At 35.6% G+C, this 11,377-nt stretch overlaps 2 protein-coding genes across 2 annotated transcripts; both read left to right on the forward strand.

Moving 5' to 3' along the window:
- Nucleotides 1-1,522: 1,522 nt before the first annotated feature.
- LOC111211597 (serine/threonine-protein kinase STY17-like) lies at nucleotides 1,523-4,409 on the forward strand. Its single transcript, XM_048782557.1, has 10 exons — nucleotides 1,523-1,690; nucleotides 1,777-1,935; nucleotides 2,008-2,069; nucleotides 2,933-3,037; nucleotides 3,149-3,222; nucleotides 3,310-3,485; nucleotides 3,573-3,722; nucleotides 3,804-3,884; nucleotides 3,987-4,046; nucleotides 4,129-4,409. The coding sequence occupies exons 1-10, from the start codon at nucleotides 1,523-1,525 to the stop codon at nucleotides 4,369-4,371; spliced, it is 1,278 nt and encodes a 425-aa protein (XP_048638514.1). The 3' UTR covers nucleotides 4,372-4,409.
- Nucleotides 4,410-5,107: 698 nt separating this feature from the next.
- On the forward strand, nucleotides 5,108-6,298 carry LOC125609915. The gene is made up of 4 exons (XM_048781529.1): nucleotides 5,108-5,141; nucleotides 5,311-5,787; nucleotides 5,923-6,001; nucleotides 6,128-6,298. Exons 1-3 carry the CDS (start codon nucleotides 5,108-5,110, stop codon nucleotides 5,961-5,963), a joined length of 552 nt encoding a protein of 183 aa, XP_048637486.1. The 3' UTR covers nucleotides 5,964-6,001; nucleotides 6,128-6,298.
- The last annotated feature ends 5,079 nt before the right edge of the window (nucleotides 6,299-11,377 follow it).

Here is an 11,377-nt window from a genome sequence, read left to right on the forward strand (position 1 = left end):
ATGAAAATGAAATCTATACTATTATTTGAGAAGTGAATTTGCTTATTTGTCATTTTCTCTATAATTTTAGGTTGAGTCATATTTTTAATTTAGACTAAATAATATTTGATATCTTTAATGAATAATTATATAATTTATTATTTAATTGATTATAAATTAAATATTATACAAATTATCTTAAAAGAAATAAAATGGAAAACGTTTTTGGCAAAAAAGAGGATAATTCCATGTATTTATTTGTGTTTACCTACACCTTTCTTTCTTATTTTTTAATTATTATAATTAATAATATATATGCACATATACTGATTAGATTTATCATTATACTAAAATATTTAAAATAGTTTTATAAAAGAAAAAATGGTTTGTATTTTTTTTGTAAACGCAATATATCATGGCATAGTTTTTAAAATTATTAAATTTATTTTAGTATAAAAATACGGGAAAATTACATGTTTACCACTTTCATGGTACCACTTTTCATTTATACCACCACTAATGAGATATTTTCAAAAATACCTTATTCATTAAGTGGCAAAAGACTCTTATGCCCTTGTTATTTATATATAATAATTTATTATTTAAATAAATAAAAAAATGAAAAAAAATAAAAGAAAAATAAAATAAAAAAGAAAAAAAATGTATTTTTTTCAATGTTTTCGAAATATACTTTTTCAAATTTGAACTTTTTTACAAAAAAAAAAAAAATTATTTTTTTTTCAAATTTCTTTTTGAAAAACGAAAATTATGTTTGAAACTATTTTTTTAAATTTTTTATATATTTTTTAAGTATTTATATATTTATTGGAATCATAAATTTCACATTCCAAAAACTCTACCCCACCCTCTCAACTCTAAACCTTAAGTCTATATTAGTTAACCCTAAGGGTATAATTATATTTTACCCTTCATTAAAAGTGAAGGTAAAAGTGGTTAGTGTAAACATGAAAAGTGGTACTATGAATGTGGTATTTGTGGCAATTTCCCTTAAAATACTAAAACGAGGTATATAAGAAATAAAAATAATTTTGATTTATATTTGTCTCTTAATGTGTTTTTAGTGGTATTTTATTTTTAATTTATATTATTCGGTTGCAAGAACATTTATTTGTTATTTAAGTTTAAATTTTTAATATTTATTTGTTTTTATTTATCTAAATATTTTTTTATTGGGAATGTAATTATTTTAAAATAAATATCATCAAAATTGTTTGGAAACCAGCTTATTATAATATAATATATTGTTTATATTGTTGATAATTATTTGTTAAACAAAACTATATTTGTTTATTTGATTAGATAGTTGCTTATAAATCAATGTAATAAAAATTGATTAAAAATAAAAACACATTTAAAATAGAAAAATAACAATGTTGTTATCCTAAAATAATGTTTTTAAATCAATGAAATTTAAAAATTAAGAAACTGAAATATTCATAAAATATTATAAATTTAAAATTTTGTTGACATTTTTTATTTTTAAACTAATAACAAATTATTATTAAATATCAATAAAAAAATTATGTCCCCAGTGACTAATCCTCAAGATGTACTCATACACCTCCGACTTCTGAAACGAGTAGAAGAATCGCGTATGCTTGCGCATGAGATATGGCCAGGAGAAAAACAGGAAGCTCCAACTTTCAAAATCGCCGTTGCTAGCGTCTACGAGTCAGACCTTCACGATGAGGTAGATAGACATACATGCTTTCTCAAATGCTTCGTGACTTGCACTCTTTTTTTCCTTTCTCCCACACTCACTCTCCTTGTTCACAGCTTAAATCCACCATCTCTGACAAAGGAATGGAGATTCTGTTTGGGGATACGTTTAGAACGAGGGATGGGTACTACGCCTTGGACTTGTTTCGGGTTATTGCTTCTCATGACCTTGAAGAATTCTCAAATGTGCTTAAAGCTGCAATCACTGATATTGAGGTATTGAATCTCTCTGTCTTTGGTGTTTAAAATTTCTTTTTAAAAACTAAAGATGAATATCTTATGGTATAGAGAGCAAATAGGGATATTGACTTGGGGGGTCTAGTTATTGGAGAAAACATCTCTTCTCATGTGCAGAGCCGGACTTGAACATAGTGTTACGAAACATTTGCATGGGGCCCCTAATAGGTGGGGGCCCCACTTTTGTATCTCACGTATATGTATATTTATGTATGTAATCCGAAGTATAAAATTTTGACAAAGTAAGTATAGTTACGAATTAAATGATGATAAATACTACTAGACGTTCTCGTTATTCTAGACGTTCTCGTTATTCTCACTATAAACAATCGTTTTTTATTAAATATAAATTCATTTTTTCGTGGAGATCAAAACTAAACTGTAGATACTTTTTTTTATAAAAAAAAACTTTAGTTGTTAATTTTAACTATTTCATTGTTTAATTATCTAAATCCCAACAAATTCAACTGTTTTTATTTGAAAATATTTAATAATCAAAATTTTATAATATAAAGTGATGTGCAATATTTATAAATTATCAGTTACAAAAAAAAAAAAAAAAAAAAATATTTATAAATTATATGTATATTTTTGAATAGGGCCCCTAATAACTCAGGTCCGGCTCTGCTCATGTGTGAGTGTTTTGAGTGATCCATCATGATTTATCTATCTCTTTTAAGTGTATATATAGACTCAGGGCCGGGCCTGAAAAATATTGGCCCACAAGCAAAAAAATATTTTTGGCCCTTTTGTTTCTAAAAACCAACAAAAATATTTAAAGATGCAGGTGTGGACGTTTGAACCCTGGTTCATTTCCACTGTTAGAAGAATGTTTCCAGTAAAGCTACATACTGTTTATGTTTTTCATTGGTCCTAAAATAATCTATATTTTCGCCGGGTCCCAAGCACATGCTTGATGGGCTTCTATTCAGGCCCGGCCCTGTGTAGACATGTATTCTCAGCTTCTGGTTTACAGGTATCAAGGTACACTCCATTCTAAAGAAGTTTGTGTAAGAGAGTTGCAAACCGATCGAAGCCTTTGGCAACCATCACGGTTTTGGAAAAAAATGAAACTGTTCAGGTAAAACACTATTTATTTATATAGTTTTTACGTATGGTTGGTGTGGTGTGTGAAGTGTGATTTCCCCACGTTTAACTTTATATTTGATAACTTTTAAAAAATTTACTGCAGTGGACTTGGTCATCCCAACGTGGTACGATGTCTTGGTGCCAACACACAAGGCACCGACTTGAAAATAATCACAGGTTCAAATAATTTCCAACTAACATATAAATATTTCATTTCACTGTATTTTATTTCTGGTTTTTAGATTTATTAAACCTTGATTTCAGAGTACATGCATGGTGGAACCCTCTTTCACTACTTGCAACGAAATCATTGTGTTTTGACTCTCTCTCAACGGTTGAAGATGGCCATTGATGTGTGTAAAGGAATCGAGTTCCTGCATGCGAACATGATCATACACAGAAATCTGAACTCTATGAATCTTCTCTTGGATGAGAATAATGTGACTATGTGAGGGAAGTGAATAATTGAGTTTTCAACACTTTTTCATAATCTAAAGCATGCTCCTATGTCTTCCATTTTATCTAAGGTTGTCAAGGTTGATGTTGCTGCTGCTCTGTACCTCTTGTGGGCTGGGAAGAATACCACCCCTGAATTGGAAGCTATGTTGTTGAGAATTCCTACTCCTGAGCAAAATAACACCAAAATCAGAACATGGTACAGATGGACAGCACCGGAAGTAAGTTTTAATGCAATTCAGGGGCATTTCTCCAACATTTTATTTTAGACTAATACACACTTTGTTTTTATAACTATAAAGGCAATGAACGAAGAGAAATATGGTGATAGAGCAGATGTGTATAGCTTTGGACTGTTGTTGTGGCATCTGATAACAGCTAAGGTATCTCCTTTCAACCTAATGTTTGTATTTACTTACATGATTCATTTCACTTGTTATGGTGTATATATTTAGTTACGTGATTCATTTTATTTGTTATTACAGCTACCGTATGATCATTTAGATAACATATCCCCTTGCCTAGCTGCACAACGTGTTATAGGGGTGAGAAGTTTATTCATTTCTTAAATATTTATATGTGCGACTGTGGAAACACTAACCTTTTTGTTGTGCATGTGTTTGTCAGGGAGAAAGGCCAGCAATACCAGAAAATATGAATCTAAAGCTCAAAATCATTGTAGAAAACTGCTGGAATGAAGACCCATTTTTCAGGCCTAGTATATCTCAAGTGAGTACAACATTGCACACACTGCTCTCAACAGTTAATGAGCCAAAGCATGAGCCAGAGCCAGAAGCAGAGTTTGTATCAGCTAATCCTATTCCTACAGAATCAGTCTACAACATCTCACCCTACTTTGCCGCTAGCTAATCTATACAGCTGTTTAGCTGAAGCTGACACCGAATAAAGTTCAGGTAATGTGATTTACCAAGAAAAACATTACGTATCCCAAAAAAAATTGAATGTTAATTGTACTAATAAGTGTTTGAATGTTCTTATGCACAGGGACAAGATGCTAGCTAGGAACGTGTCCATCCTGATAAAATCTATATGACACATGTACATTTGCATGCCCAAAACTTTTTTTTTTTTTTTTGCATATGCCCTTTGTGATCAATTGTGAATTTCGAGATTCCAGGTGTGAATTTTAGAAAGTGCAGAACCAAATAGGAGAGTCACAACTTACAGTTCTCTTAATCGTGTATATTGCGATCTCTTGATTCTTGTAATGAACCTTTTGCAAATATGCAAACAAATCTCTTGAATCTTGTAATGACGCAACAAAAACCTGACATTTGCCATAGTGAATAAAATCTAATCATACTGTCTACCATCTCTAGATCATACTAATGATCTCTTATTCACTTTCCAATTTAGTTTAACATCGGTACGCTTTTGATTACTGGCGAGAACAGAGACGTGAAACAAACGGAAGTAGTTTAAAGAGACGACAACAACACATGTTTATTATACCTACGTGAATTTCGTGTCCACAATATTTCTCAGCTTTCTTCTTCTTAGCCTCTTTAGGTTTTGTAAAGGTATTGGAGAGGTAAGAGGAACATGATTTGATCAGTCATATTGAATTTTATTAAAAAGTAGTGCAATGGCCTACAGTTATAAGACCATGATTAACCAGGGTTTTTAGTGTGGGGGTTCTTAACCTAAGTTAAGAACCATTTCTTAGCTTTTAACTAAGAAAAACTAAAAACCATTCTTAAATAAGAGATATAAAAACACCATTAACCCAGGTGCTTAATAGGTTGCTTACTGATTTTTGGATTAAAAAAAAGGAAAAAAAATAATTAGAAAAGAAACGGTACTTAATTAAGCCTCAGAAGAAGCAGCGGTGCTTAGTGGACACGTGTTGCCGATCATTAACTCCGCGTCCCTTTCTCTCTCTCTCTCTCTCAAGAAACGTAAGTGTACTCGTCATCTTTGCTCGGAGAGGGATTTCTCTCGCGGAAATCGACGCTGAGATTGAGATCGCGGACGGCGACGGCGAGGATATTGGAGCAAGAGACGGTGTTGGGACAGGAGAGCTCGAGAGCGGTTTTGGGCGGATCACAACGTCGAATCCGTCTCCGGGGAATGAGAGGTTGATGGGGTCATCGCGTTCGGCAGCGTTTAAAGCGGTGGAGGAGACGAGGACGGAGGCGTCGCAGATTGGGGAAACATTCGCTAGCGAGTTTCATTTCTTCCTCTCCTGCGATCTCAATTCTCCCGTCACTTTCTGTACCGAGAAGCTCGATGGAATCCTCCTTGTCGATAAATCTACTGAGTCGGGTACTCAAAACATTCAATTTCTAAGTTTATTACTGGTGGAAGTAGATTTGAATCAAATCTCTTCAAACGCAATTGGAGTTAATGTGATTATTAGTCCTTAATTTTGGATTTTGCTGGTTTGATTTATGTTCATAGAGGACAAAAGACCAGAGCTTTACGTCGAGTGTGCATTGTAAATAGATGGAGTTCTTTTTGGTCTTCCCATGAGAACAAGGTTTCTTCTCTTTTCTATGTATACTTATCATGATTTTGCCTTCCTTCATTGTGTCTTTGTTGTGATGTTGTGATGACCTTTGTAGAAGCGTTTTAATGTTTCATATAGCTCTCTTCTTAATTCCAGATTGAACACTACAGGGCCAGCATACTGCTGGAACAAACTCATCACTCTCTGAGATACAGAACTTGGAAAGTTTAATCCTTCAGAGCACAAACAACTAAAGCTTGCAAGGAGCTTGGATCGTGGCATTATTGACAGGGATCTCAAACCGAGTAATAACGAGCGGAAGTAAATATGGAATGGAGTTTTTTTTCTCTTGGTTTAATTGAAGTTGTGTGGTAGTTTCTTGTCATTTCATTATATTATAATGGAAGTTGTAATTTTCTTCTTTCAAAGATCAATACAAAAGTTCTAAAATATCCGCCAACAAGGACTTTGAGTGAAGATGAAAGACAAAGTTTCTTCGCTGTGTGGAGTGGAGTGATGTTCAGGTAAGCTGACATTTTTTGCTTCATCTGTTTTCGTGGTTCTTATGTTTTCATGTTACATGATCTTTTCCATATTGGCAGGAAGCAAAGCATCACATCCCTTCAGCACATTGTAAGTTTTCTGTAGAATGTATATGCCAAATTTTGTGGATGAAAGGTATGTGTAGCTTGGTTTACTCTTGAACGTCTTCTTCTTGGTTTACTCTTATAGGATGTTTCAAACAAAGTTGGCTTACTTTCTGATGATGGCAAGAGATTTTACAAACAAAAGTGTTTCTTAATTTTTTTTTTTTAAATATGTTTTATATAATAAATAAATTTTATCTTAAATAAAACAATGTTTAACCATGATAATCTTATCATTGGGGCGTTAGATGACATGAAGCTTGTGGATCACCCAGTTAATGGCATGCTGGAAGAGGAAGTTGATGGCGAGGATCTTTTAGAGCTTGACCTTATGGAGATGGAAGGTAATCAGTCTCAGCCTAGGCCGATTGAGGATAAGGGACAGAGCTCAAACAAGAACTCCAAAGGGATTAAGAAGCTTGGCGTTAAGTGTAATGCTCCTTTGGATATCAATAATAGGAAGTTTGAGGTCCTTCGTAGGGGATCTCCAAGCAAATGTTCTGCGTCTACATGAGCACATGCAGCAGGGGGTGGTGAAAAACTAAGACGTCGCCACGGGTCTAACAAAGGCAAGGACAATGCGCCAAAGCATGATGGTTTGATGAGTTTCAAATACTCATCACGACACTATCCATGAAGACAATCAGTTGGAACTGTCAAGGGATTGGGAATGACCTCACAGTTCGACGCCTTACAAAGATGTGTCAGAAGCATCGCCCATGACTTGTGTTCCTTTCTGAGACAGAGAACAGGAGGCTCCTGTTGCAAAACATTCAGGCCGACTTAGGATTTGATTATTTATTTACTGTTGAACCACTTGGCCTCATCGGAGGTTTAACTTTATTTTTTATGGATGAATTTCAAGTTAATGTTTTATTTTCGAATAACCGTATGATTGATATTGAGGCAGTCATTGATGGAATAAAAGTCTATATGACGTTTGTTTATGGGGATCCTTTACTAGAGAGACGTGATCAAGTTTGGGAACGTCTTACGCGTTTCTCAACAACAAGATCTGGACCTTGGTTTATGATAGGAGATTTTAATGAAATTACGGGTCACAATGAAAAAGAGGGGGGACGAAAACGTCCTGATAGCTCATTTTTGCCTTTTAAGCAGATGCTTAATGATTGTGGGATGTTGGAATTTTCGGGGGACATGCTTTCATGGGTAGGAAAGAGAGCAGGCAGAACAACTGTTAGATGTCGCCTGGACAGAGCAGTAGAAAATCCGGATTGGCATGAAAAGTTTCCCCACTCGTCTGTCAAGTATATGAGGTTATGGGGATCGGATCATCGTCTGATTCTTGCAGATATACTCTTAAAGCCAATAAGGAAATCAAAGAAATTCAAGTTTGATAAAGATGGCTAGATAATGAGGAGCTAAGGAAGGTCATTCTTGAGGGATGGAAATCTCCTTATCTTCCTCCCAATGCGAATATTATGAAACATATTTCTAGTTGCCGAAAAGCTTTAAGCGAATGGAGAAGACAACATAACGTTAATTCGGCAAGATTGGTGGAGGAGTGTAAAGAAAAAGTGGAGGGTCTGTATGCAGATGACAATGCTACAACTGAGAAAATTGCAGCAGCGTTGAAAGAACTTTCGGATGCTCTTAAGTCAGAAGAAATGTTCTGGAAACAGAAGAGTCGAGTGTTTTGACTGAGAGAAGGGGACATAAATATAAAATACTTCCATGCCTTAACTAAGCAAAGAAGAGCAAGGAATAAAATTACGCAGCTCTTAGATGAAAATGGAAATATAGTTGAGGATGAAGAAGGATTTGTAGCCATTGCTACTAGCTACTTTAGACAGATCTTTGAATCGTCTAACCTAGAGGACATTGAAGAGGCACTAGCTCAAGTTCCTACGACGATCACTGGAGCAATGAATGAGAGGTTAAATTAGCTTTTTTCGCTATGCATCCAGACAAGGCCCCTGGACCAGATGGGATGACGGCGCTTTTCTACCAAAAATTTTGGGATATTGTAAAGGAAGAGTTAACTCGTATGGTTAATAAATTCCTTTTTGATAGAACGGTGGAGAATGGACTCAATGATACAAATATATGTCTCATCGTAGAGGCTTACGCCAAGGAGATCTTTTGTCTTCATTCATTTTTATTCTATGCACGGAAGCGCTCGCTATCCTTCTTAATCATGCAGAGAATCAAGGGAAGATAATGGGGATGCGTATCACACGCGCGTGTCTTTCGGTATCCCACCTTCTCTTTGCTGATGATAGCCTTTTCTTCTGTAAGGCGGAGCCCCGTGAATGTGAAGAAGTAATGAAAGTAGTCAGGATATATGGTAAAGCATTTGGCCAATGTATTAATTTTGATAAATCTTCATTACTCTTTGGTAAAAGGATTAATACATCTACTAGGCAAGTGATTAAAGATACACTTGGAATACATAATGATGGTGGGATGGGGAACTACTTAGGAATCCAAGACGATATTAGTGGTTCCAAATGCAAACTCTTTGCATTCCTAAAAGATAACCTGATGCATAGAGTAAATGGATGAACGGGTAGATGGCTTTCGAAAGGAGGGAATGAAGTAATGATCAAATCCATTCTACTTGCACTTTCGACATACGTTATGTCGACGTTTTTGCTCCCATTGGAGATTTGTGAAATCCTAGCTAGTGCCATTGCATAATTTTGGTGGAGCTCTAATCCGCCGAAAAGAGGAATACATTGGGCAAAATGGGAAAAGGTTTGTCTACCAAAAGAAGAGGTCGGGATTGGCTTCCGCTTAATTGATGAGTTTAATCTAGCTCTATTGGCAAAGCAATTATGGAGATTGGTTCAGTAACCTGATTCACTGGATGCTCGAGTCTTGAGGGACATATATTATAGACTGTCTTCGCCATTAAGAGTAATATCTACAAGTAGTCCATCATATGTGTGGACAAGCATTTCTGCTGCAAGGAAGCTTTCGCTTTTAGGGATCAGACAGAAGATTCACTTTGGTTATGAAGTTAAGGTATGGGAAGATCCATGGATCCCGACGACGCCTACTAGACCAGCTACACCTGTAGCGCCTGTGTTGCATCCGAATATGAGAATTAGTGACCTCATTAATCAGGAATTGAAGGAATGGGAAGTGAGGCTACTAGTGGATTATGTCCACCCCGATGACATACCACTCATCTGTAGTATGGCCATAAGCTCTACTCATCGTCGTGATACTTTATGTTGGAGCTACACGAGGAATGGGCAATACACAGTTAAATCTGGATACTGAGTTACTCAAAATATGTTGAAATCAGATGAGAAAAAGGAAATTCTGGAACCGAGTATCACTAAGCTTCAAGCCTTTGATTGGAAGTTAAAAGCGCCAAGGAAGATGTGCCATCTTATATGACAATTGATAACGGGTCAGGTGGCAGTAACGAGAAATCTAGTAAGACGGAATATGAGGTGAGACAATTATTGTCCAAGGTGTGGAGAAATAGAAGAATTTGTAACTCACGCAATATTTGAATTCCCTCTAGCTCTCCAAGTATGGTCTTTATCAGTAAGTCCTTGATGCCCAACTACATTTCCAGTGTCAAGTGTCTACACAAACATGGACTATCTTTTTTTGCTGGAGGAAGAATGATATCTTAGAACCAGACCAAGACAGGGATCCTTATCCCTGGATAATATGGTACATTTGGAAGGCTCGTAATGATAAACTCTTCAGGGGAATAGACAGAGACCCTTTGGAACTAGTTCGATACGCAAAAAGTGAGTGTCAAACATGGTTTAACGCAAATGAGATGACACCACATGTGGTACAAGTCAGCTATAACGAGGAATACCAAGTCTTAAGCTTGGGTAATATTTGCCTGCTAAATGGATCTTGGACAGCTTACGATCGATTTAGTGGATGTGGATGAGCCTGGATGGACAGTGGGGAGAAAATACAACTCATGGGAACTCGGAATTACACTCGATGTGAATCAGCATTGCATTCGGAGGTAGAAGCGCTGCGATGGGCGATGGAGAATATGCTTTAACACTCGCCATGCCAAAACTTTGGAACAGACTGCAAGGAGCTGATTGCAATGATAAAGAAACCCCACGAGTGGCCACGCTTTGCGATAGAATTGGAGAAGATAGAGACGCTCCTGACTTGCTTCCCGGACTTCAAAAATATCCATATACCACGAGTGTGCAACCAGTTTTCTGTTTTTTTAGCTAAGACTGCTAGAAGCTTCCGTAGGGAGTTATTTTTCATTGGTTGTTTTATTCTGATCTGGTAACCAGACCACCTCAAGCTTGAGTAATAGAATAACCGTTCGACGTCAAAAAAAAACCATAAATAAGATACTTGCATTGGAAAACAAAATTTAGAAGTTGTTTTAAAAAAGTGCTGAACACCCTTTTATTACTAAAAAAGTGATTAAAAGCTTCAATAGGGATACTAGGGTTAATAGTACTCTAAAAACCGATTCTTAGTCGAAAAGTGTGAAAAAAAATCTCAAATCATAAGTTAATAATCCCAAACTAATAATCCGGGTTAATCTCGCTCTAAGCCAACAAAGTATAATTAAATCAGTTATAAACATTGGGACGTTAGAAAAACACACAATCTACAGATTATCCAGCCAATATTGGGCTTCTCTTATCCAATTGAACACCCCAAAACTCAACTCTGTTTTTTTTTTACTGAAACCAAAACTACCTCTGTTGCAATGATCAAATACTGAAAGTCAACTTTTGTGGCTGTTTTAGGTTAGGATATCGTTTTAGCTTGTATTCAGTTATAA

This window comes from Brassica napus, chromosome A6 (assembly GCF_020379485.1).
Source record: "Brassica napus cultivar Da-Ae chromosome A6, Da-Ae, whole genome shotgun sequence".
NCBI classification, from domain to species: Eukaryota; Viridiplantae; Streptophyta; class Magnoliopsida; order Brassicales; family Brassicaceae; genus Brassica; species Brassica napus.